At 42.4% G+C, this 27,107-nt stretch overlaps 1 protein-coding gene across 2 annotated transcripts in view; it reads right to left on the bottom strand.

Annotated features, from left to right (window-relative positions):
* Positions 1-27,107, bottom strand: part of LOC139561775 (Kv channel-interacting protein 4-like) — a 256,694-nt gene that overhangs the window by 161,698 nt on the left and 67,889 nt on the right. Inside the window, exon 1 of one of the 2 annotated variants that reach the window (XM_071379056.1) lies at positions 21,477-21,692. The exons of the other annotated variant lie outside the window; for it this stretch is intronic. Coding sequence (XP_071235157.1) covers positions 21,477-21,564 — 88 coding nt within the window. The 5' untranslated portion in view covers positions 21,565-21,692. Of the gene's footprint in view, positions 1-21,476; positions 21,693-27,107 lie in introns of those variants that run through there. 2 annotated transcript variants of the gene reach the window in all.

Genomic DNA, 27,107 nt, shown 5'->3' with positions numbered 1-27,107 from the left:
TATATGTATATGTTTGTGGACGGCATTTGAAGCCAGCTGGGGATGAATCTTGCTCAATGACGCACCAAATGAGAAAAAAGAACATTAGACTGATAGACAATTACAAAGGTAACAGAGGGTGTAATTACAAAACAACAGTGTTTCAACATTTATGCTTACCCTCATGTTTCCCAGAGTACAGTGCACACCATAACAAGGATCACTGAAATTTAAAAAACTACAACTGAGATTACATAGTCTCTGCATACAATTACTGCTGTGCCATCTCAAACAGCGGCTGGCCATACGATAATGATTCTGCATATGTTGCCTACAGATGGACATTAACCCTTCAGATGAACCTGGCACAGTTGATTGATGGGCTTTGTCCCTGACAAGTAAATCAAATTAAATACAAATGAGAAAGTTAGCGCAGTCACATATTAATCCAGAAAGGAGAGTTAAGTCTCATTCAATATTGAATGGCAGCTCTTCTATAAGCACATGAAGATTCCACCGCTGTCACCGACGGTGAAGTAAAGCAGACTAACAGAACCCTCCAAGATATGACGGCACAGGTGCAATAGGAAATATGTACAGTGAAGCCTCCTGATCATGCTCTCCATGTTAGTCAGAGTTGATACGGGAGGAGAATTGAACCCAGGTCACACGCATGACAGTGGTGATGTTAAAGAGTCATGTCTCAAAAAGAGTAATGTCTCAGAAAGGAACATACAAATGTCACTCAATACATACAAATGTCACTCAATGGCAGTGGAATTCCACAGGGCATGCATTCATTTGACATATTAGTCATTTAGCAGACGCTCTTATCCACAGCGAATTACTGTATTGAGTGCATACATTTTTGTATTGGTTCCCTGTGGGAATTGAACACACAACACAGGCGTGGCATTGCAAGCACCGTGCTCTACTAACCGAGCCACACGGGACCACACTCAAACAGGGCTCTTCCATCCTGTACATCTCTCCATTGCCCATTTATTTAACATCCTGGACGTCGTCATCCATATTTTATGGATTTAAATGAATAGGGTCGTTCCATTACAGAATACAATTTAGCGCAAATCTAAGACTTGAAGGCATTTCCAGGAAATGGCTACATTCAATCAGTGAAAAGGGGTGTTGCTTTTTGGGTTTCTCAAACACAGGCCAAACAAATGCAACATTAAAAATAAAGAACTTAAACTTAAATAATAAGGAACTATACATGAGAAAGTGCCTCAAAGCATGCCACGTTCATCGCATATAGACTTTGCATTCCCAGCATTGCAATGCAATTACTCAGACTTTCACATTACTGAAACCCCATTCCTACCCAACCCAGCGTATATAACTCATGAAAACTCCTGATGAATCATTCCATTATCTTAAGGCCTTAGTGGTATACTAAAGTTCTTCCAGTTTCCAAGGGACTCTGTTCCATTCTCTCTCCAATCAGGGTATATTGATTCCCCTTTGTTGCAGGAAGAGCAGAGGACTTCAGTGCTGGTAATTGGGAGTTAACCGTGCAGGGAGGACAACGTCTCTCCTGTCACAAGCCGTCCTGGGCAAGAGGATTCATTTCTGGAACACCAACCACGTTTCCATCCACAGTTCTCATGCGAGTAAAGTCATATGTATAAAACAGAATTTGTTAATTCAACATGGTGGGATCCTTGTGTGTCAGAAAAATGTTTTTATGCGCAAACATTGATATAATAGGGAGTTCCGGTTTAGCATGTGAATGGAGATGAAGCTCGTGGATGAGGCTCCTACGGATTAGTTAATTTTATCAAATTTGTACTTTGCATTCCGCTTTCTTACATAACATATTTGATTGGTGAGTTTGTAAACTACCTTTTGATTCAAATGTCACACAACCTGAGGAGCAGAAGACCTGTAATTAACGTTTCAACCGCAATGGCAAACGTGAATGGTAATGGTGCTGACTCCAGTCCAACTGTTACAGAGCCTCATGCTGTTAAACTCCCCACAGATCTTCAGAACCTCAGTATGGTTCTGGTCTCGGGAAATTACAGCTATCATTGCCACTCAGCTCGAAACTGCCATCGATGCTGCTCTGGCCCCCTTCTCTGCCGTACTGTATGGTGTCCGAGCCGCTGAGGATGAACAAGGCCGCCGAATTGACGGCTTTGAACATGACCTGTGTGACTACAGTGATCGCATAGTAGCACTTGAGGAAACGGTCACCCATCTGAGGTCTGGAAAACAGAAGCTGATTGACAAGACCGATTACCTGGAATCCCATTCTCGCCGTTGCAATCTTTGTGTTGTTGGTATACCAGAGAAACGTGAAGGAGGGGACTCCGTTAAGTTCATGTCAGAATTCTTTGCGTATGTGCTGGGTCCGGCCATCGTTCCATCATCCCTGAAATGCAAACTTCATGAGAATTCACTCCGCTTCCCTGCTCGTCTGCACACTGAACATGCCGGAGGAAAGCTACAGCTCGACTCCCACGAGGACGCCCAGCGTTGGTTCGACAGTCACTTCTGAGCCGTGTCTTGGATCTATGACCTACTCCTTTGCCAGGTAGCATGCATATAGCCTAGCCTCTAAGTTGAAGGTATGTTTGACTTTTACGGCAGGGCATTTTTTCCCGTTGCCATTCCTTTTCTACTCGGCAGAAACACTAACGTTATTGGACTCTGATAAATTAAAAAAATACTGTCTTGTGTGGTTGTCATTTAAGCTACACATTTGGGAAGTCCTTTTAATTTGGTTAGATGGCTAGCGTAGTAATGCATGGCTACAATTCCAGGCTTTCGCAGAGCTTTTCTATGTTGTTTTTTCTTTTTCTTTTCATTTAGATACTTAATGAAGGTAATTTCACCACTTTATTACACCCTATTGATCATTCGTACATGTACAGACACTCGGACCCTTTTCTTTTTTTGTATCAGGGTAACATACTGTGGGACACTTATTTTGCCATCCTTAGACACATTGTACGTGTTGCACTGATTGAAGAATCTCTGAGTCAGGAAAGTTCAGTTTCACTGTTATGAAATACATTTGAAAAGGCATTCACCTACTTCACCGTTTTGTGAATGCCTTTTCAAATGTATTTCACCACCGAGTTAGGACAGCAAGGTTCTCTGTTTATATGCACCGAAGCCGCGCAAACTTCAACCTGCTGTCTCCATTCGCTGGGGAAGGAGAAGCAGTGACCTTCTCCGGTCCTATTTGTTATTTTTTGCTTTTTTCATCAGTTCTCTTTTATCTTTGCAAATGATAATAATAGTATTATGGGAATAGGTAGGCCTAATCTTATAAAGGTTTCTATCTTGGAATACTAAGGCAAAGAACAATCCTGTCAAGAGGTCTAGGATCTTCTCTCATTTGAAAAAGCTAAAAGTAGATGGGTCTCTTGTAAAAAAAAAAAAATTGCACATTTACGCATTAAAGATCACTCAAGGCTACAAAACTCCAGATTTAGTCAGGTTTTCCATTCAGACTTTTTATTTTTATTTTACCTTTATTTAACCAGGTAGGCTAGTTGAGAACAAGTTCTCATTTGCAACTGCGACCTGGCCAAGATAAAGCATAGCAGTGTGAACAGACAACACAGAGTTACACATGGAGTAAACAATAAACAAGTCAATAACATGGTAGAAAAAAAAGAGAATCTATATACAATGTGTGCAAAAGGCATGAGGTAGGCAATAAATCGAATAATTACAATTTAGCAGATTAACACTGGAGTGATAAATCATCAGATGATCATGTGCAAGAAGAGATACTGGTGTGCAAAAGAGCAGAAAAGTAAATAAATAAAAGCAGTATGGGGGGTGAGGTAGGTAAATTGGGTGGGTAGTTTACAGATGGACTATGTACAGCTGCAGCGATCGGTTAGCTGCTCGGATAGCAGATTTTTAAAGTTGTTGAGGGAGATAAAAGTCTCCAACTTCAGAGATTTTTGCAATTCGTTCCAGTCGCAGGCAGCAGAGAACTGGAAGGAAAGGCGTCCAAATGAGGTTTTGGCTTTAGGGATGATCAGTGAGATACACCTGCTGGAGCGCGTGTTGCGGGTGGGTGTAGCCATCGTGACCAGTGAACTGAGATAAGGCGGCACTTTACCTAGCATAGCCTTGTAGATGACCTGGAGCCAGTGGGTCTGACGACGAACATGTAGCGAGGGCCAGCCGACTAGGGCATACAGGTCGCAGTGGTGGGTCGTATAAGGTGCTTTAGTAATAAAACGAATGGCACTGTGATAAACTGCATCCAGTTTGCTGAGTAGAGTATTGGAAGCTATTTTGTAGATGACATCGCCAAAGTCGAGGATCGGTAGGATAGTCAGTTTTACTAGGGTAAGTTTGGCGGCGTGAGTGAAGGAGGCTTTGTTGCGGAATAGAAAGCCGATTCTTGCTTTGATTTTGGATTGGAGATGTTTGATATGAGTCTGGAAGGAGAGTTTGCAGTCTAGCCAGACACCTAGGTACTTATAGATGTCCACATATTCTAGGTCGGAACCGTCCAGGGTGGTGATGCTAGTCGGGCGTGCGGGTGCAGGCAGCGAACGGTTGAAAAGCATGCATTTGGTTTTACTAGCGTTTAAGAGCAGTTGGAGGCCACGGAAGGAGTGTTGTATGGCATTGAAGCTCGTTTGGAGGTTAGATAGCACAGTGTCCAAGGAAGGGCCGGAAGTATATAGAATGGTGTCGTCTGCGTAGAGGTGGATCAGGGAATCGCCCGCAGCAAGAGCAACATCATTGATGTATACAGAGAAAAGAGTCGGCCCGAGAATTGAACCCTGTGGTACCCCCATAGAGACTGCCAGAGGACCGGACAACATGCCCTCCGATTTGACACACTGAACTCTGTCTGCAAAGTAGTTGGTGAACCAGGCAAGGCAGTCATTAGAAAAACCGAGGCTACTGAGTCTGCCGATAAGAATATGGTGATTGACAGAGTCGAAAGCCTTGGCCAGGTCGATGAAGACGGCTGCACAGTAATGTCTTTTATCGATGGCGGTTATGATATCGTTTAGTACCTTGAGCGTGGCTGAGGTGCACCCGTGACCGGCTCGGAAACCGGATTGCACAGCGGAGAAGGTACGGTGGGATTCGAGATGGTCAGTGATCTGTTTGTTGACTTGGCTTTCGAAGACCTTAGATAGGCAGGGCAGGATGGATATAGGTCTGTAACAGTTTGGGTCCAGGGTGTCTCCCCCTTTGAAGAGGGGGATGACCGCGGCAGCTTTCCAATCCTTGGGGATCTCAGATGTTACGAAGGAGAGGTTGAACAGGCTGGTGATAGGGGGTGTGACAATGGCGGCGGACAGTTTCAGAAATAGGGGGTCCAGATTGTCAAGCCCAGCTGATTTGTATGGGTCCAGGTTTTCCAGCTCTTTCAGAACATCTGCTATCTGGATTTGGGTAAAGGAGAAGCTGGGGAGGCTTGGGCGAGTAGCAGCGGGGGGGGGCGGGGCTGTTGGCCAAGGTTGGAGTCGCCAGGAGGAAGGCATGGCCAGCCATTGAGAAATGCTTGTTGAAGTCTTCGATTATCACGGATTTATTAGAGCTACAGGATGCAAATTTCTGCTTGAAAAAGCTGGCCTTTGCTTTCCTGACTGACTGCGTGTATTGGTTCCTGACTTCCCTGAACAGTTGCATATCGCGGGGGCTCTTCGATGCTATTGCAGTTCGCCACAGGATGTTTTTGTGCTGGTCGAGGGCAGTCAGGTCTTAACTCCCAAGCCAGAGGGGTTGCAATTTTGGTTAGTAAAATTATACATTTCTCTACTACTAATGTTATTTCAGACAGTAATGGGAAATATTTCATCATAACTGGCACCATTTGGCACACACCTGTAGTATTGGTCAGTGTATATGCTCCCAGTTATGATGTTGAATTTGCCAATGGGTTGCTGGGGAAAATCCCTTCTCTGAACACCCATCTTTTAATATTTGGCGGGGATCTGAATTGTGCTATTAGCCCGGCTTTAGACCGCTTCAACCCCAGAATTATGTCTCCTTCTGTTATGTCAAAGTCCTTCTCAGATTTTATGGTTCAGAACAGGAGATTTCAGAATCTCCAGGCGAGAGAGAATTCTTTCTTTTCACATGTACACCATTCTTTTTCTCGTCTTGACTATTTCTTTATTGAACATAAGCTACTTCCAAAATGTCACCTCTTCTGAATATTTACCCAGTGTAATTTCTGACCATGGACCTTTAGCCCTCGCCATAGTCCTATCAGGACAAATCTTAGAAGAATAAGAAATCATTTCTCCTCTCATTTAAACAAAACTCAGAAAGCTAAACTAGAAGAACTGACTAAAGTCATCCTTGACTTAAACCATCAACATGCCCCGATTCCATCCCCAGAGCTATATAAGCAACGCTTGAACTTACAATCTGATTTCAATTTCTTGTCCACTACAGATGCAGAACGTTTACTATTGCATTCACGTGGTAACTACTATGAACATGGTGACAGGGCAAGTCGTCTGCTCGCACATCAATTAAAACGCAGTGCTGCTACCCGTCTGATTCCCCAAATTAAAGATTCCTCTCAGATTGAGTTCTGACCCTACGGGGATCAATGACACCTTAATCTTTCTATTCGTCTGAATTTCCATCAGATACTGCCAATATGACAACATTTTTGGGTGAACTGGAGACTCCCACAGTTGAGGCTGAAACTGCAGATGACCTTGATTCTCCTCTCAGCCTTGAAGAAGTTACTCAGTCTATCAAGTCAATGCAGAGCAGCAAGGCTCCAAGGCCTGATGGATTTCCAACTGAGGTCTTTAAGAAATTCTATACCAAGTTAGCCCCTTAACTTTTATCTATGTATAACGAATCCCTTGAACGTGGCTTGTTGCCACCTACCCTAACACAGGCTTCAAATGGGCTTCTCCTTAAGAAGGGTAAAGACTCTACTTCCTGTTCTTCATTTAGGCCCCTAAGTCTCCTTAATGTGGATGTAAAGGTGCTGGCGAAGGTGATAGCGGGGCGTCTGGAAGAAGTCTTACCTGGAATCATATCACAGGAACAAACCGGCTTTATAAAGGACAGATATTCATTTAAACATTCAGACGCTGTTTAACATTATTTATTCTAAACAATTCTCCAACTCCCCTGAGGTGGTAATCTCCCTAGACGCAGAGAAGGCATTCGACAGAATTGAGTGGGAGTACCGCTGCATCTACTATGAGTCCAATTGATAAGAATCACTTATTCCCCGCTTCTCTAATAGATAACACTTTCTCTTACTGGACAAGGAAAGGTACTAAGTCCTTCCAAGACTTATATGTAAATATAATTATTTTCTAGTTTTCCCAACCTGACCTCTAAAATACTCGTTGCCTCCATTTCACTTTTTTCGTTAACTTAAAATTAGACATTGTGTCTCCTCCCAATTCTCTGGCTTCCCTGCAATCTTCTTTACACTCTCTTTGGATAATTAATTCCAATCATTTTAAAGTTAACAGCAGGTATTTTGCATGTAAGTTTAATTGAATTTATTACCTCAACAGAAAGCAGTCATTTCTCAGATCTGTGTATTTTGTCATTGGACAAACACTCCACCAACAAAATTAAATCTGCTTGGGAATTTACACAGGAGTGGTGGGATGAGGCGATTGATAGAGTACATCTTGTGTTCGTCTTAGTCTCAGTCTCATACAATAAAGGTTTTACATAGGGTGCATCATTTATCCAAATCCAGATTGTCTGACATATATCCAAATGTAAATGAGTATGATAGTCACATGTTAATTCAATGCTCTAAACTACTAAATGACTGGGATTCTACTTTTAAAACATTATCTGAGGTGCTTGAGATGAACCTGCAGCCTTGTCCCTTAATAGCGGTTATCAGTATTCCAGAAGACTTGTTCTCCTTGGACCCCAAACATGCCCATATTGTTGCTTTTACATCCTTATTAGCTCGACGTAGAGCTCTTCTCCAGTGTTAGTCTGCTCAGCCCCCCCCCCCCCCACCCCACTTGAGAAAATTAATTATTCTTTGGGGTTCCAACGATACATTTGTCAGAAAATGGCAACCATTTATATCATACTTTAATGGCTTGCAGAGGCTCACCTCTGATGAGATGCTTTAAGGTTTCCCAGTAGGCATTACCAGTAGTCATTACATAATAGGTACAGTCATCAATATAATGCTATCCAGCCCAAGCAAGTTTGTCTAAGGTTTACTGATAATTTATTTATTTCTGTTTGTATTTTGAATCTGTATTGAGTTAGTATATATCTGTAGAATGTGATATCTCTGTAGAATGTGTTTTCTAGGACCGAATTGAGGGAGGGTGTGGGATGGGTTGGCTATATGGGGTGATCAGGGTGGGTGGTTGGGAGGGAGGGAATCGAGGAGGGTGGACTGAGGTAGGGAAGGGACTAGGGGGGGGTTGGGTGGATGTGTTGTATGGAGGGAGGGTGGTTGGAATATGGTAAAATCTTTGTAATTACCTTGATGTACATTCTGTAAAACTTGAAAAAATATATATACTACCGTTCAAAAGTTTGGGGTCACTTAGAAATGTCCTTGTTTTTGAAAGAAAAGCAATTTTTTGGTCCAATAAAATATCAAATTGATCAGAAATACAGTGTAGACATTGATCATTAGAAAACCCTTTTGCAATTGTTAGCACAGCTGAAAACTGTTGTGTTCATTAATGAAGCAATAAAACTGGCTTTCTTTAGACTAGTTGAGTATCTGGAACGTCAGCATTTGTGGGTTTGATTAGAGGCTCAAAATGGCCAGAAACAAATAACTTTATTCTGAAACTCGTCAGTCTATTCTTGTTCTGAGAAATGAAGGATATTCCATGCGAGAAATTACCAAGAAACTGAAGATCTCGTACAACACTGTGTCCTACTCCCTTCACAGATCAGCACAAACTGGCTCTAACCAGAATAGAAAGAGGAGTGGGAGGCCCCGGTGCACAACTGAGCAAGAGGACAAGTACATTAGAGTGTCTAGTTTGAGAAACAGACACCTCACAAGTCCTCAACTGGCAGCTTCATTAAATATTACCCGCAAAACACCAGTCTCATCGTCAACAGTGAAGAGGCGACTCCGGGATGCTGGACTTCTATGCAGAGCTCCTCTGTCCAGTGTCTGTGTTATTTTGCCCATCTTAATCTTTTATTTTTATTGGTCAGTCTGAGAAGGCTTTTCCTTTGCAACTCTGCCTAGAAAGCCAGCATCCAGGAGTCACCTCTTCACTGTTGACGTTGAGACTGGTGTTATCCATAATAATCTCATCCTGTAGACTACCTACCCACACTACCTGCGAGCTGTTGGCTAGAGCACGTGCCAAGACCAGAGTAGGCACATTTGCCATTCAACGCAACAGTTTGTGACAAAACTATCAATAGGGTTGAAAATGCGATTGAAAGTTTAACCTCTATGGATTCGGTGTCAGACTGTTGTGCTAACGTAGGCTAATGTGATTAGCATGGGGTTGTAAGTAACAAGAACATTTCCCAGGACATAGACATATCTGATATGGGCAGAAATCTTAAATTCTTGTTAATCTAACTGCTCTGTTCAATTTACAATAGCTATTACAGTGAAATAATACCATGCTATTGTTTGATGAGAGTGCACAGTTATGAACTTGAAAATGTATTAATAAACCAATTAGGCACATTTGGGCAGTCTTCATACAACATTTTGAACAGAAATACAATGGTTCATTGAATTAGTCTAAAACTTCGCACATACAATGCTGCCATCTAGTGGTCAAAATCTAAATTTCGCCTAATCTGGAATATTACATTTTGGCCTTTCCCTTGCATTTCAAAAATTATGGTACAAAAAAAAAAAATCTTTGTATTATCTTTTACCAGGACTAAAGTGTTATATTCACCTACATTCATTTCACATTTCCACAAACTTCAAAGTGTTTCCTTTGAAATGGTATCAAGAATATGCATATCCTTGCTTCAGGTCCTGAGCTACAGGCAGTTCGATTTGGGTGATGTCATTTTAGGTGAAAATTGAAAAAGGGTCCGATCCTTAAGAGTTTTTAAGCATTACTGTGGACTTAGAACATCCAAATGTTATTTTTCTATTAAAAAAGTTCGATTGAGATCAAACACCTGGGAAAACAAAACCTTTAATTTATTTTTCATGATAATTTGTGCTATTTTCAGTTTTAATATAATGTATATTTTGAAGAACAAACATCATTGTGGCAATTCATATCATGCAGTAAAACTGCAAGTAACACTTTCATCTCGAAGACCGGTTAAAGGTTTAATGTTCTCTTACTTAGAAAATAGTCCTGAATCGTATAGGCCTAGACAATACCCAAAACAGCTAACAATACACTGAATTCATACATTTTCAGTCATTGAAATTGTAAAGTAATTTTTCCAATCTGGGAGGTAAACTCTATAAATTATTAAATAATTTTGCTGTATATTTCAGATGGAATCGAGGCATTAAAATTTACCAGAGGCCATCCAAAATAGATGTCCTTGGAAGCCTGGCTGGCTACTGTCTCTATTTGGCTGGCTACTCTATGTACTTGTGGAAACCACTTTCTTGGGCTCTAAGTTCCACCTCTGTCCTTTTCTGTCGATCTTGTCAGTAGCTAGGTTTCCATCTAATTCCCGACAGATTTTCATGTGAATATTCTAAAATCCACAAATATGAGCATTTTCCCTCCAGTCGTGTTTCCCCCAAACTGACTTGGCGGAAACACCACCGCTGAAAAATCGTCGAGTGACGACACAGTGCACACACAATAAGTTTTCGCTCAAGTTTTAATGTACCGGCAAAAAATAGAAACACATTAATTAAACCACGTTTGAGGTCCGGGAAACATCTGAGAAATGTAGATTGAGGTGTACTTACCCTTCAATTAAAGTGTGCACCTTACAAGAGGCTGTTTAGCTGTGCTTTTGTAGCACACGTGATGGTAGAGTTTGCGAAACAAATACCCACTGGAATGATGAAAATATTCATAATATCATTCTGCCAGGTAAGCATAGGCTACTTTAAAGTTAACCTCAATTTAATGTTTTTGGGAAAGACTATCTACCAGAGGACCGTTTTCATTAGCATTATCGCTAACAGCTAAACAAAGTGGTAGACGTGCGCATCACACACACAGAGACAGGGCATTCTCGTTGCCTCTTCAGAAAGTTGCAGGAAAGACGATTCACTGATGCATTCCGTTCATGTCTTAAGATAAACTTGGGCAAATTACATTTTCAATACATTTACAGTAGTTGATTGCTGACTAAGGTCAATAATTTATATATTTTGAATTCAGTTTTACTGCCTTGATTCCGTGAGGACACTAATTATCATATTTCCTCTCCCAATTGTTCCTGCAGTGATGATTCACCATATAGGAAATTATTATTTAGGGATGCACCGATATTACATTTTTGTCCGATACCGATATCCAATATTTCCCTTGACAAAAAAATTATAATAAAAAAAAATAGATTTAGCAGTCTTAAGCATTCTAGTACAGTTAAATAGTTGAAACACACACACCAAAAAGTTATTTTCGTTGGCATTTACGTATGTCTCCATTACCAGTAAAACATAATCAAAACCTATTTCTTTCACTTACTTGCTGTGCTGTTTCGTTGTTCATTCTTTTCATTCTCAACCAGGATTTCATCATACATGTCAAGCAGTGAAGTTTCAGCTCTGTCTGTCCATGGCCTCTCTTCCTCGGTGCGCACCGTCACTGTGTCCGTTTCCATCTTGTCCAGCTGTGTCTAACATTTCACGTAAGCCCTGTTTCTTGTCTGCATCAAAGTAGCGGTCCTTGTACCTAGCATCCAGCATGGTGGCGACCCAGTAAAGAGGCTCAGAGAGAATGCCACCAAATCGCTTGTTCACAGCGTCTAGTAGAGTACTTTTGCAAGTTTAACCCCACGGTCTGTGTCGGCAGTTTTGTTGAGCAGGCGTTTCAATGCCTTGACAAAGGGTATCACGTCTGCTGCAGACGCAGTTGATGAGCTTATTTCTCGAGTCAGTTGTTCGAATGGAGCTAGGAGTGTGTTCATGTTGCCAAGTTTCAAAAATGTTCTCAAATGCTATTGAAATGGCAGCAGCGGTATGAGAACCAGCACATTCTTGAGCATGCAATACAGCTTTCCTCAGTACGAAATCCTTGTCAACCCAATGTGCTGTCAGACTCAGCATGCTTATGGGGCTGACGTCGCTGGTCCAAATGTCAGTCTTGAAGCTAATAGCAGTGTAGCTCATAGCAAGTAGCTCATGGATGTGCGTTTCAACATTACTGTGTAACTCCGGTAGGGCTACATCTGAAAAAATAGCACCTACTTGGTAGTGTGTACCGGGGCTCGTGGTTCTCGACCAGTCGGCGAAAGCCAACATCATCCATGACAGAGAAGGGTTGATTGTCAAGGGCAATGAATTCCATTAATGGATTTCGTCCTTGAGCGGAAATTTTAGCTGAAATGTTCTTACTCTTTCAAATGGCTGCTCGACTTGAACTTGTTTAGTTGTTGGAAGTGTGCACTTAGAACAAAAGCAGGGGAAAAAACTAAAGTAGTCAAACGTCTGGGGGTGATGCACTTTCAAATTAGTAATTAGGTTGTGGTAAGGAACTATTTCACTTTCTTTCCTCTGGAAAGAGCAGCACAAACGTTGCATACAGCGTTTTTGTTATCTTCCTTTGAAACGTCAAAATAGATCCACACAGTAGTCATTGTGGGCAAGGTTAGGAATGCTGTGTTGCACGTGCAGCGCGGTATTTTTTGTGGCTTCATTACATCATCTACCTATGTTATATAGGAATGCAAGTCAGCTTTTACATCGGTTTTGCACATCTGCGTTAAACTAGACATTGGGCCGATGCCGGCATTTTTAGCTAATATCGGCCGATTCCGATATGCTTACCGATATCCTGCATCCCTATTATTATTACAATTTTTAGACCACTGCTCCACTCGGGAGGCCCGCAAATGTAAACTTTTAATTGAAAAGTAGCCTAGTTAATATGAGGTGGAAAATGTAGCCGGCTGAAAATGATTAGCAGACAGCCGACGCTAACGTAAAACACTGAAGAAAGAGTGGGAGGAAAAGAGAAAGATGATAGAGAACAAGATGGATTGAGTGCGCAAGCAACAGGGCGGGGAGAAGGGGGGGGTGGAGAATTTAGTAATCTAAATTTAAATCTAAGTTTACAACAGTAATGATGACTTGAGGGAGCACCAAAACACAAAAAGGTGCTGAGGTATTGGAATGAGTCGCTGAGGTGATAAAACACGAGGAACCAATAACACAAATCAACACCAAACAAATGAAGATCCCTGTGTTGATCTAAAAGGGCAAAGCCTTTGTTGGCTGTTCAATGTCCTTCGGCTCCGGTCCGACGGCCCTGCCTCTTCTTCACATCATTATCTAATAATGAAGCAGGTCCATAATCGCTGCAGGTTTTCAATTTGGCTCCACTCCTGCAGCAGCAGCTCTACCCAGGCATCTGTGGTCTGTGGGTCCCCAGGAGGCATCAAAGTACAGAGGTATCCAATACACAGAGCTCAGCGCTCTACCATGCCCTCCAACGCTGCTGCTAAAAATACCCTGGCCATTCTTTCTAGTGAAAGGGACTCTCATTTACAAACATTAGTGCAAAATGGGAAAACTGATTACATTTTCTATAGGGGCTAGATTGGAATGGACTGCAGGCTAGGATCACTAGGAGCAGTAGGCCAATGTACATCGCAGAAAAACAATGACTTCTCGGTATCCAGAGGGACTGGTGAATTCTCTGATTGTATTGCAGTCGCCACGGGCACAGACTACTAAAAAACAACCTAAGCAAATGTAAATGTCACTGACTTTTGGCGTGTTTCCTTTAATGAAAATATTTTATTTATTCAGGGAAAACCCATCGAGATCAGGGTGCCCTGATCACAGTAATACAACAATCAAATACAATAACACAAAACAGAAAATCAATACAAAACACACAGTAAGAAAGAAAGTTACTCCACAGCTACTACGTCCTCAATCAACACCATAAACTGCCCGAGCTGCACCAGAACATCCAACCGTAATATGTAAACATCAATTCTCCAGTTTGTGAAAAATTCATGAATCTAAAACAATTCCAAAGTCAACCCTAGGGTGTCGGTCATTCAAAAGTTCTTACTTGATCAAACTTGTTTCATATAAATAACAAAATCTTAATGCTGCCGACATACAAGACAGATCATACTAATTTGTTTAAGAATACAGCGCATGTATACAGTGAATTAAATATGTACACATTAACAAAGGAGTAACTAGAATTAAGGTCCGAGGGGGTGTGGTATATGGCCAATATACCACGGCTAAGGGCTGTTCTTAAGCACGATGCAACGCGGAGTGCCTGGATACAGCCCTTAGTCGTGGTATATTGGCCATATACCAAAACGCCCCGAGGTGGCTTATTGCTATTATAAACTGGTTACCATCGTAATTAGAGCAGTACAAATAAATGTTTTGTCATACCCGTGGTATACGCTCTGACATACCACGGCTGTCAGCCAATCAGCATTAAGGGCTCGAACCACCCAGTTTATAAACTGGTAGACCAGGGGTGTGGGGGCGTATACACAATAACTCCAGCTCTAGTCCCTGGATACAGGGTGCTGTAATCACTTCTCTCAACCCTGAGGGTGACATTAATTTGACAAGCTCATCATTATCTAATTACTCATTGTAAGTCCAATTAATAATGGGCTACTCAACGATGGGGTTTCTAGCTCTACAGCGACTACTAGAAGGCTGAGCCATCCATATCCACTGGTGTGTATGTGAGCTATGTGCTCACATCATAACGCACTCGTGAGTTTTTTTTGGAGAAGTTGGCGCCAAACACACATAATCAAAGTCAGAATAACAGCTGGTTGCCTTAACTTCTGATTTATAACGGGGTGGAGGATTGCTGAAGCCAAGAATCTTTTTCTTTTTTTACCAGCATAATTACTTTTTGGCTTAGAAACTTGGCGGAAGACAACCGAGTAGCCAAATGAAAGAAATTGATCATGCCCATCCTCTCCCTCCTCTCTTTAAGATAAGAGTGAGCTGGATTGCTTTACTACATCCATCCCAGCCCGAGGGATAAGTTGTTTGGACTGTGGAGTCCGATATCCCTCGCTTTGTGTCCGCGGGCAAGCAGTGCCAACTTGGGTCCAGGAAGCCATGCCAGTCTGACAGCAACAAAGCAGCGGTACCTCTGGGGACAAGGGGCCAGTGAATCAGACGTGGTAAGAGAGCTGACCTCTTCCTGGTCCGTGCTAAAAGGTAGTGAACTGTGGGAAAGGGGTCGCCATGAAAGGTCAATATTCATTGGACATGGGCCGACATGCTACGGAGATGGATACCGTCTTGAGATTTTGCCATTTTTGTTCAATTATGTGTAGAACAGCTTGATAAGACGTTACTAATGCCCTTGTCAGACACTCCATGTCTTATGTCACCTGGTGTCATGTCAACTGGGCCTGGTTACCTGTCTAAATGAAGGATGAATTAAACAAAATGCCTTTGATCTCTAAGATCAGCTGAAGGAGGTTTGGGGACGTTCGGTCACAGAGGTAGAATAAATAGCTCTCACCTCTGATAGCGGTAATTCTATTGTCCTACTTTACTTTCTTGGCTCCGTCTGCAGCTAGGGGTTGTCTGAACATTTTCAGTCTAAATTAAATCTAATTATGATGCTGCTTGTACTGTGTAGCTGCTTTGTGATATGTTGGCCTCAGAATGTCTCAGCATGAGCCAGGCTCCATGGACTGCAAATTCAAGAAAGACAATTGCAGAGTCATTGCTGTATCATTATGAGACAAACATAAGCATGCTGCAAGCAACAGAATATCCTAGAGAGACTTAATGGGCCAGTTCCCCTGTAATAGAACGACTAGGCTTAATCTGTCGAGACTTTAGGGTTTTGGGCTGGGTTACAGAAAGCACTATACGCACCAAGTACGTTTTCACTATAGAATATGGACCAACAATTATCTTGAGAAGAGTAGCTCTATCGGAAATAATTAGCAAATTTGCAAAGTAACGAGTCACATCAGATCTTGATTCTCTACACACAACTCGTATATTGGTAAAAGGGTGCGTCTCAGGTTCTAAAGCAGATGCCATATCAGTTCACTGGAGGTGAAAGGCAACATTATGAAACGTTCGTCAACCATCGGTCATTGCTGTATCTAAATGAAATGTGGAGTTGGGCCGCATGGACTGTATACAACAAAAACTCGTGTGTATCGGTTCAATCAATATTGTCATTGCGTCGCTTTTCCTTCCGATAGGCTGGGTGGAATTTTAGCCACATTGCTTAGACGTATACAATTGTTTCAGATCTACAGTGCCTAGCAGGTAAAGACTAGGGGTTGATTTGGGTTTCACACAGAGTTCAACAGTGAGCCTTCTCTGGTTACAGAACAGGTAGACTACGTACTGTGAGGGCCAACAACATGCCAACCCAATCTGCAATTCGGTATTAAATATTCAGTGTTTGGTCCGGGACTACAGGCTTTGAGAGTGCAGTTTCCAGAGGACAGGTGGAACATAAAGCGAGGGAAAGAAGTACAACCTGTCATCACGGGGCAGGGAAAGCCTTCACAAGCTCAGTCACATGTGCATGCCCCAGTCACAGACACGCTTGAGGGCACATCCACACAAAGACAAAAAATAGACATACTAGGAAAATGGTGACGGTCCCGTGAATGCACACCTTTGCTCATATCTAAACACACACTGATGCACACTCAAACACAAACAACCTCCAAACAGACCCTACTTGGTAACAGACATGAGACGACGAGTGGGTCTCAGTAATGTCCTAAGCTTAGGGCTGGATCCAAACACTTGCAATGTTTATGCAAATCCCTCCCTACAAGCAACTTCCCATGAACACATCTTCTGCTGAATCGACAGAATTAAGCCCCGACGGTACAACATTTCTCAATAAGGAAGCGCAAGGACGGGAAAATATTAGTCTCGACAGAATTCAAAGTAATTTCGTTGACAAGCGAAATGAAATAACTTAATCAATGAGGGACCACTGAACCGCTTCCAAGAGAATCTAGAAGCCTGTACACCTCTACTTTGACAGGGAGGGAGAGAAGTTGTTGCAGTCCGTTGTATGGAAACTTTCCCCAGGTAAGTGATTCAAAAACAAACAAAACAGGAGGGAAATAGGAGGTAATGTTCCAGAATGAGCACCAGGTATCTGAGCCTGTCCGGCTGAAAATGATGTATTACAGGAGCCGCCGCCGGGTGAAAGCTGAATGCTAAGGTGGCCATCCGACCGGAGAGGGGAAAAATAAAATAGAAAGGAAAATATCTGCCTCTGATCTGGAGCAAATGGCAGATTTACCGCACGCTGTCTGTAGCGCAGGCAGGGGCACCAGCGGCATAGAAAAGAAGAGGCATGCCTAATGTACAGGGGAGACTTGGAAAACTTGTGCAGAGTGTTTGCGCAAAGTCTGAGGGGATATTGACAAGCAAGGATTGACTCTGAAATTAGGCCGCTTAGGCGTAAACACGGAATACGTACTGGTTTACAACTTCTAATAGACTTGATTAATACTTCGGTGAATAGTCCTTCTTTCTTCCCCCCTCTCAATCAGTGAAAATGACTACTTAAAAGGGAAATGTGTTTCCCTCAGTGCTCAGATAATAGGGATGTTTTGTTTTATGGCTTAAGAACCTATACAATTTTGATTTGCCTATATTATCCCCCAATTTGTAAAATGAAAAGCCAGAATAATGCTACCTTGAAAAAACAATATCTATGTTTCAATGAACAAATGCATAAACATGTTCTGATCAAGCAAGGGAGGACGACAATTGCTGATGTGTAACCTGCCCACAATCTCCTGTAGGTATGGAAACCAACATCTCATTTGGTGGAGAGATGGTGCTCTCCTTGCTCCGTACCGCCAACGGTGATCACATCAACGATTGGTGTAATTGAGTGGAAAAGACCCTCCTACACTCTGCCCCATTGGTGGAGCAATCGTGACATCTCACTGCAAGGCTGCCCATTGGTGGAGGACATCCATCATGACACATCTCCCCAAGACCACCAAGGACGAGCCTGTGGACTGTTGTTGTTACCATGTTGACCATGGCTACAACCAGATATCGTATCCAACAAAATCCAGTCAGGTACTGAACCGCTAACTTCCCCAATGCTGAGATGTCCTCTACAGTGCATTCGAAAAGTATTCACACCCCTTCCCACATTTTGTTACGTTACAGCCTTATTCTAAAATGGATTAAATATCATGTATTCATCCTCGATCTACACACAATACCCCATAATGACAAAGTGAACAGGTTTTTGGAAATGTATTATAAATATAAAACAAATAACTTATTTACATTAGTATTCAGACCCTTTGCTATGAGACTCGAAATTGAGCTCGGGTGCATCCTTTCTCCATTGATCATCCTTGAGATGTTTCTACAACTTGGAGTCCACCTGTGGTAAATTCAATTGATTGGACATGATTTGGAGAGGCACACACCTGTCTATGAGGTCCCAGAGTTTACAATGCATGTCTTAGCAAAACCAAGCCATGAGGTCAAAGGAATTGTCTGTAGAGCGCAGAGACCGGATTGTGTTGAGGCACAGATCTGGGGAAGGGTACCAAAACATTTCTGCAGCATTGAAGCTCCTCAAGAACACAGTGGCCTCCAACATACTTAAATGGAAATAGTTTGGAACCACCAAGACTCGTCTTAGAGCTAACCTCTGGTCAAACTGAGCAATCAGGGAGAAGGGCCTTGGTCAGGGAGGTGACCAAGAACCCAATGGTCACTGACAGAGCTCCAGAGTTCCTCTGTGGAGATGGGAGAAACTTCCAGAAGGACAATCATCTCTGCAGCACTCCACCAATTAGGCCTTTATGGTAGAGTGGCTAGACGGAAGCCACTCCTCAGTAAAAGGCATATGACAGCCCGCTTGGAGTTTGCCAAAAGGCACCTAAAGGACACTCAGACAATAAGAAACAAGATTCTCTGGTTTGATGAAACCAAGATTAACTCTTCAGCCTGAATGCCAAGCGTCACATCTGGAGGAAACCTCACGCCGCTCATCACCTTGCCAATACCATCCCTACAGTGAAGCATGGTGGTGACAGCATCATGCTGTGGGGATGTTTTTCAGCAGCAGGGACAGGGAGAGTAGTCAGGATTGAGGGAAAGATGAACGGAGCAAAGTACAGAGAGATCCTTGATGAAAACCTGCTCCAGAGCACTCAGGAGCTCAGACTGGGGTGAAGGTTCACCTTCCAACAGGACAACAACCCTAAGCAAACAGCCAAGACAATGTAGGAGTGGCTTCGGGACAAGTCTCTGAATGTCCTTGAGTGGCCCAACCAGAGTCCGGACTTGAACCCGATCGAACAACTCTGGAGAGACCTGAACATAGCTGTGCAGCGACACTCCCCATCCAATCTGACAGAGCTTGAGAGAATCTGCGGAGATGGGAGAAACTCCCCAAATACAGGTGTGCCAAGCTTCCAGCGTCATACCTGAGAAGACACAGGGCTGTAATCGCTGCCAAAGGTGCTTCAACAAAGTACTGAGTAATTTACAGAATACTTATGTAAATGATCAGTTTTGAATACATTTGCAAAAAACCCCACATAAAAAAACTGTTTTTGCTTTGTCATTATGCAGTAGTGTGTGTAGATTGATGAGAGGAAAAATGCACTGTACATGTGTTACAGGGTTTCCACTAGTTACCACAGCCACAAAGTCAAAATTGGCTATAATCGTTAACTTCATGAAAACAAATGTTTTTTGATCTTAATTTAAGATTAGGCATAAGGTTAGCAGTGCGGTTAGGATAACGATTTTAAGAAGAGAAATTGTAGAAATAGGCAGGGTTTTTGACTTTGTGGCAGGGACCGTATTATAGGCATGCGTGCATTAATTAATGTCCATATGCAATGAGTATGGAGCAGCTATTCATGAAGTACATTCAGTCCCACATACCACTTCATAAAGGTGCACATTTGCCTCTGTCAGTCATTAGCATTTTCATTTAGCACCTCAGAGGCTTAGGGCCACCTCATACACATAGGGAGATAATCAACCAGCCCTTCTGCTAGACAGCCAAATGAATGTACTAACAAGACAGGGACATGATGTCTACTAGCCTAAGGAGACCACAGAGATGACAATGAACTCTGGTGATGACAAAAGCCAGTGTCCTCATAATACATGAACATCATCTGAATGAGCGAGAAGGACAAGCAAACACTGATTAAATGAATAATGTATATATGTAGGTTATATAACTACTGCATGCATACAGTATCTATAGAACATGTTCTCCCCACCTTCTACTATAAGTAACCTTTGTTCTGCATTGAACGTAATCAAATATGTAATCTGGTTCAATCTCATTTGTTCATTATCAGTCCCATCGCCAAAGCTCAGACGTGGGAGTTCAGCTGGTGCTGAAGTTACAATACATCTCTTAATATAGGCGTACTTGGGATGAGTTTTACAACGACACCTAAATCATGCAAACAAGACAGTCACTGTAGGAATTATTTTAGATATACGCACATTTTTCCGATGCAGTATAAGGCTGTATAATTTACCTGTCAAGAAGTTCGCTGAGGAGCAAGCAACACGCTGGCCGAGGTAACTTTGCCAATTGATTGATATATTTACTGAATGAAACTTTGTCACTTTCGATGACAAAGACCACACTTTGTCCATGAATACACTGGAACCAACAGCATTATGAATTCCTGAAAGTAAATGTTCAGGAAACTGATTTGTTTATAACCTTAAACATAAAATATACTGCATATGAAGTAAAATGCAGTATTCTATAAATCAATTGTGGCCAGGTATGAAAGTCTGTTGGATTGTCAGCCATAATGATTCTCAGATTGATCTATGACAAAACCATAAAATATTATGGGCTTCTTTGATGAAGCTGTGTAAATGGTTCTCAGTGACTACGTCACATTTTGTGTAGTGTAGCTCAGGCATGCTGGAAGGGTTGTACACTACTAGCGATCAGTGACAGATATTCAGGCACCTGTCCAAGGTGGAGATAACCTATTTTTCAGTCCCTCCCACACTCCTCCTTACCAATCTCTCACTCTGACACACACACACACACATACATATACGCAATGATCTGGCGCATGTAATAAAGCACACTCCAACTCCGGTATTTTTCACTGTACTCCAACTTGGCCTAGAGTCATGACCGTATACATGAGCTAGACACCACAAGTATTAAAGTGTGCTAGCTCTGAGTGGAAGTTTTATGCTTCTGTGGAAGCTCTGCTCTGCACCGTGAAGCAAGTGACCATAAATGAACACGTTTAGGAGCAGCTTCCAAAAGTACGACAACTTAACTTCCAAGATTACAACTGTTAGGCTACAGCCCATCTCAGCAGGACTGAAAGCAAGATAGTTACTGTACACACAAAACACAGCAGAAGACAAGGGATGGCACAAAGCCCCTCAGAAACTTTACCTGCATGAAGCGTGCCCGTGACGAGTCTATACAGGTACTGAGCGAACTTAAACATCTCCCTCTTGCACCTCTTCCTGCAGCTGCTCATGTTGGCACAGGGGGTCAGGGGTCGCGAGGGGAATGGGGACTCTTCTTCGGGGTGTAATCCTTCTTGTTCCTCTCTCCGGGTTCTCCTCTAGTCCACTGTGTGGCTACGTTCCCCGGCGTGGCCCTGGTGTAAGTGTGAGAGTGGTTGTGGTGGAGGCGGGAGCGGGAGCGGGAGCGCTTTGTGGAGAGCACCCCGGGGCTGCTCTTAATGTGACACCTCTCTCAGGGCTTCTCCGGCGCCTAGGCTCCGATCCCCAGTGGGACGCTACACAGTGAGCGCTGTAAGGGTCATTAATATTTCCTCACCGGCAGTTTACCTCAGGGTCCCCACGGTTCTGCTCTGCATCACTTGCACTCCCTCTTTTTCTCTGTACAGTGACCCTCCCTCGCTTTCTCTCCCTCTCACTGTAGCTTATTTTTACAGAAGAGGCTATTCTCTCTCCACCCTTCTCTTTTCTTCCCTGTACAGTGGCTCTCCACCTCTCGCTCCCCTACTACGCCAGCTGCTTACTCTACTCAGCACCATCTGAGAATGTTTTGCCCTCGATGACTGTTATCAAGGGGGGAGGGGCCTGTTTGGCCCTAGGGAGGAGGAGAGATAGAGCAAAAGGAGGAGGGAAGGAAACAAGGGGAAAGTAGTAGAGGGAAAGTGTCTAACTCAATGAATCAGCAATGATCGCAGATTACGGGCCTGTCACATCACGCTGCTCTATAGACCATGACTGACAGTGATAATGCAATGGAATCAGTTTCCCAGGAGAGAAAGCAAGAGGTAAGATTGAACAGGTATTTCAGGATTGAAAAAAATAATAATAATATTTACCTAGGCAAGTCAGTTAAGAACAAATTCTTATTTACAATGACAGCCTAGGAACAGTAGATTAACTGCCTTGTTAAGTGGCAGAACGACAGATTTTTACCTTGTCAGTTCGGGGATTCGATCTAGCAACCTTCCGGTTACTGGCCCAACGCTCTAACCACTAGGCTACATGCCACCCTATGAATATGAACTGAATGAATATTGTATTTCATTTAAGAATAATCTTTCAGTTTGATTTAACATTCAAGTTCAATATTTATATATTCAGTTTCAATAGTGTAGATATGTCATACATTGTCTATCAAGTTTGCAAACTATAATTTAAAGTTGATCAAAGTTTCATATATCCAACTTCTCAAATGCATTCAGATTCAGTTTTCAAAAACACTGTTCCCCAAATTCAGATTCAAAACCAGACAACATCCTTGTAGTTTGCCAGGCATGAAAGTTAGAGAACAGATAATCAAATTCTCACTGTGGTAAACTAAAGCTTCTGGTAGTTTCTGAAGCCAATGTGGCATGTTTCAATTAATTTGGCTCTAGCATTTGAATCATTTTGGCTATGCAATATTATGTCCCCATCCCTGAAAGCTAAGACTCGAGCAAGGATGTGCCTTCTGTTCCCAGTCTATGATGATCACAGGCCTCGTTAGAAGGGAGAGTCATAAAAGCCGCTATTTAGCCACCATAAAAATGTTAAACAGCTCCGTCACAGCCCTTTTATGGATTGCCTTTCTACTCCCCATTTAATCTTGCTCTTGTGGCTGGCGTGGATAAACGTGGTCTGCGGTTGTGAGGCCGGTTGGACGTACTGCCACATTCGCTAAAATGACATTGGAGGCAGCTTATGGTAGAGAAATTAACATTAAATTCTCTGGCAACAGCTCAGATGAGACATCTGTGGCATTGTGTTGTGTGCCAAAACTGCACATTTTAAAAGTGGCCTTTATTGTCCCCAGCACAAGGTGCACCTGAATAATGATCATGCCGTTTAATCAGCTTCTTGATCTGCCACACTGGTCAGGTGGATGGATTATCTTGGCAAAGGAGAAATGGTCACTAACAGGGATGTAAACATTTGTGCACATCATGAGAGAAATAAGCTTTTGTGCTTATAACTGACAGGGTTCAAAATCAGGCCATCTGCACAACAAGAATGTTGCAGATCGAAGCAGAAGGATCTGTGCACCCCATTTAATGAGAGTGCAACAGAGGTGGCGATTGTGGACTACAGGAAACGGAGGGCAGAGCACACCCCACATTCACGTCGACGGGCTGTAATGGAGCAGGTCGAGAGCTTCAAGTTTCTCGGTGTCCACATCACTAAGGACCAATCATGATCCAAACAGTGGTGAAGATGGCACAAAAACACCTCTTCCTCCTCAGGAGGCTGAAAAGATTTTGCATGGGCTCTCGGTTCATCAAAAAGTTGTACAGCTGCACCACTGAGAGCATCTTGACTAACCGCTTGGTATGGCAACTGCTTAGCATCTGACCATAAGGCACTAGTGTTTACGGCCCAGTAAATCACTGAGGCCAAGCTCCCAACCATCCAGAACCCCTTCATGCTGTTGTCTGTGCCCAATAATGTTTGTACCATGTTTTGTACTGGTGCCAAGTTATGTTGCTACCATGCTGTGTTATGTGTTGCTTCCTTGCTATGTTGTCATCTTAGGTCTCTCTTTATGTAGTGTTGTGTTGTCTCTCGTCATGTGTTTTGTCCTATATTTTTTAATCCCAGCCCCCAGTCCCAGCAGAAGTCCTTTTGATACACCGTCAGTGTAAATACGAATGTGTTAACTGACTTGCCTAGTTAAAGGTTAAATAAATAAAATACCAGGCGGTGTCAGAAGGAGGCCCTAAAAATGATTAGACTCCAACCATCCAAGTATAGACTGATCTCTACTACCGTATGGCAGCGATACTAGAGCGCCAAGTCTGGGACCAAAAAAGCTCCTGAACAGCTTCTACCCCCAAGCCATAAGATTGCTGAACAATTAATCAAATGGCTACCCTGACTATTTGCATTGGCGCTCTTGCACCGGCTCTATGTACACTCACTGGACTCTACCCACAGACTCACACATACTACACTGACACTAACTACAGTGGTTGCTCCACTAAAAGTTTGGCGATTATGCTACGGGACTTAAGGTAATGTGTGGTTTAGTACGGTACCCTGCGTCACTACTTCATTACTCCAGACTAGCGCAAGGGGAAGTTAAAGCACTGATTATGCTTTTGGGTCCCAAGGAGCTACTGTGTCTCTGTAGTACTGTAGCCTACTCCCGACCAGTCATGTTGTACAGCGCCTTTGTGGCGCAGTGGACAGCTTGCAGTGCAAGCTCTGTTGCTACAGATGCCGATTCAATACCCGTACCGGCCTTGACTGTGAGATCCATGAGATGACTGTAGGTTTTTGGTTTCTCTCCCTATAAAAACAAATAATTCTAAATAACAAACTGGCTTTATTTACAAATTTGTAACAATGTCCCACCCCATGTTCAAGAATGGCCTTCTTCCTCGCTAATTTTACGTTATTTGAAAACAAAATATATATATTTTTAAACAAAGCGATTATTATTATTATTATTATTATTATATAAAAGCCCCTTGGATATTCTCACAGATATATTATTAACCCTGTTATTAGCAGGACAATATATATTGGTCATACTGGTTATGGCTCCCGAGTGGCGCACAATTGGATTGCCTTGCAGTTCTCCAGCTGTATCCACTGAAATAGCTGGGGTGGGGTGGACCCGGGTAGCACAGAGCAACACTAACTTCTTACGGCTGAAATCCCGTTAACGGGATCGATTTGACAACAGCCAGTGAAAGTGCAGGGCGCCAAATTCAAACAGAAATCTTATAATTGAAATTCCTCAAACATACAAGTATTAAGTATGACTCTGAGGTCATTAAAGATCCCATGGCACTTATCGTAAGAGTAGGGGTGTTAACCCCGGTGTCCTGGCTAAATTCCCAATCTGGCCCTCAACCATCACGGTCACCTAATAATCCCCAGTTTACAATTGGCTCATTCATCCCCCTCCTCTCCCCTGTAACTATTCCCCAGGTCGTTGCTGCAAATGAGAACGTGTTCTCAGTCAACTTACCTGGTAAAATAACGGTAAAATAAAATAAATAAAAATTATACACCATTTTAAAGATAAACTTGTTAATCCCACCACAGTGTCCGATTTCAAAAAGGCTTTACGACGAAAGCATACCATGCAATTATGTTAGGTCAGCGCCTAGTAACAGAAAAACAAAGCCATTTTCCAGCCAAAGAGAGGAGTCACAAAAAGCTGAAATAGAGATAGAATTAATCACTAACCTTTGATGATCTTCATCAGATGACACTCATAGGACTTCATGTTACACAATACATATCTGTTTTGTTCGATTAAGTTCATATTTATATCCAAAAATCTTAGTTTACATTGGCACGTTATATTCAGTAATGTTTTGCCTCTAAAACATCCTGTGATTTTGCAGAGAGCCACATCAATTTACAGGAATACTGAAAGATACAAGTGTTATGCATAGAATTACAGATATACTTCTCCTTAATGCAACCTCTGTGTCAGATTTCAAAAAAGCTTTACGGCAAAGCACACCATGCAATAATCTGAGTACAGCGCTCAGCCACCATACAGATACCCGCCATGTTGTGGAGTCAGCAAAAGTCAGAAATAGCATTATACATATTCACTTACCTTTGATGATCTTCATCGGAATGCACTCCCAGGAATCCCAGTTCCACAATAAAATGTTATTTTTGTTCGATAAAGTCCATCATTTATGTCCAAATACCTCCTTTTTGTTTATGCGTTTAGTTCAGTAATCCAAAATGCACAAGGCGCGAGCACTAAGTCCAGACGAAAAGTCAAAAAAGTTCTATTACAGTTCGTAGAAACATGTCAAATGATGTATACAGTAGAAGCCTGAAACAACGTTCTAAAGACTGTTGACATCTAGTGGAAGCCTTAGGAAGTGCAATCGGAACAAATTTTACACTGTATATTGGATAGGCAATCACTTGAAAACTACAAACCTCAGATTTCCCACCTCCTGGTTGGATTTCTCTCAGGTTTTCGCCTGCCATATGAGTTCTGTTATACTCACAGACATCATTCAAAGTTTTAGAAACTTCAGAGTGGTTTCTATCCAAATCTTAGCTTTTGGGCCTGAGTAGCAGGCAGTTTACTCTGGGCATGCTTTTCATCCGAACGTGAAAATAGCGCCCACAGCCATAAAAAGTTAAGGGGCATTGCACTAATAATGGCGCTGACTACGGAAACGTTCCAGCTGTTCTTCGTGCCAGTCTGCACGATGAACTAAAACATTGTAACTAATAATGGCGCAAAAAATGCCCCTTAGATATGAATTCGGAGGGCAGATATTACTAAACATTAAAGCATTAGACCTCTCACTAAAGGCGTCACTCAAGTTACTTATATCCGAACTGGATTTAACGAAAAATGACATGAAAAGCACACATTTGTAAATCTCAAACTCTAAAAGTAATTAGAAAGGTAGATACAAATGATTTGTGATAGTGGTTACAATAAAGAACGTAAACAAGATCCTGTGTTTTTATTTACAGTAGTGATGGACAGCTGATGGCATTTTGAAAACAGGTTGTAAAACACTTGTAGCCAGATTAGCAGGACAATAGACTCTTTATAGCCCAGGTACTGTAGGTGTGAAAGTCACAC

The sequence above is a fragment of the Salvelinus alpinus genome, chromosome 31, assembly GCF_045679555.1.
Source record: "Salvelinus alpinus chromosome 31, SLU_Salpinus.1, whole genome shotgun sequence".
NCBI classification, from domain to species: domain Eukaryota; kingdom Metazoa; phylum Chordata; class Actinopteri; order Salmoniformes; family Salmonidae; genus Salvelinus; species Salvelinus alpinus.
This window is presented reverse-complemented; position numbering and strand designations above follow the sequence as displayed.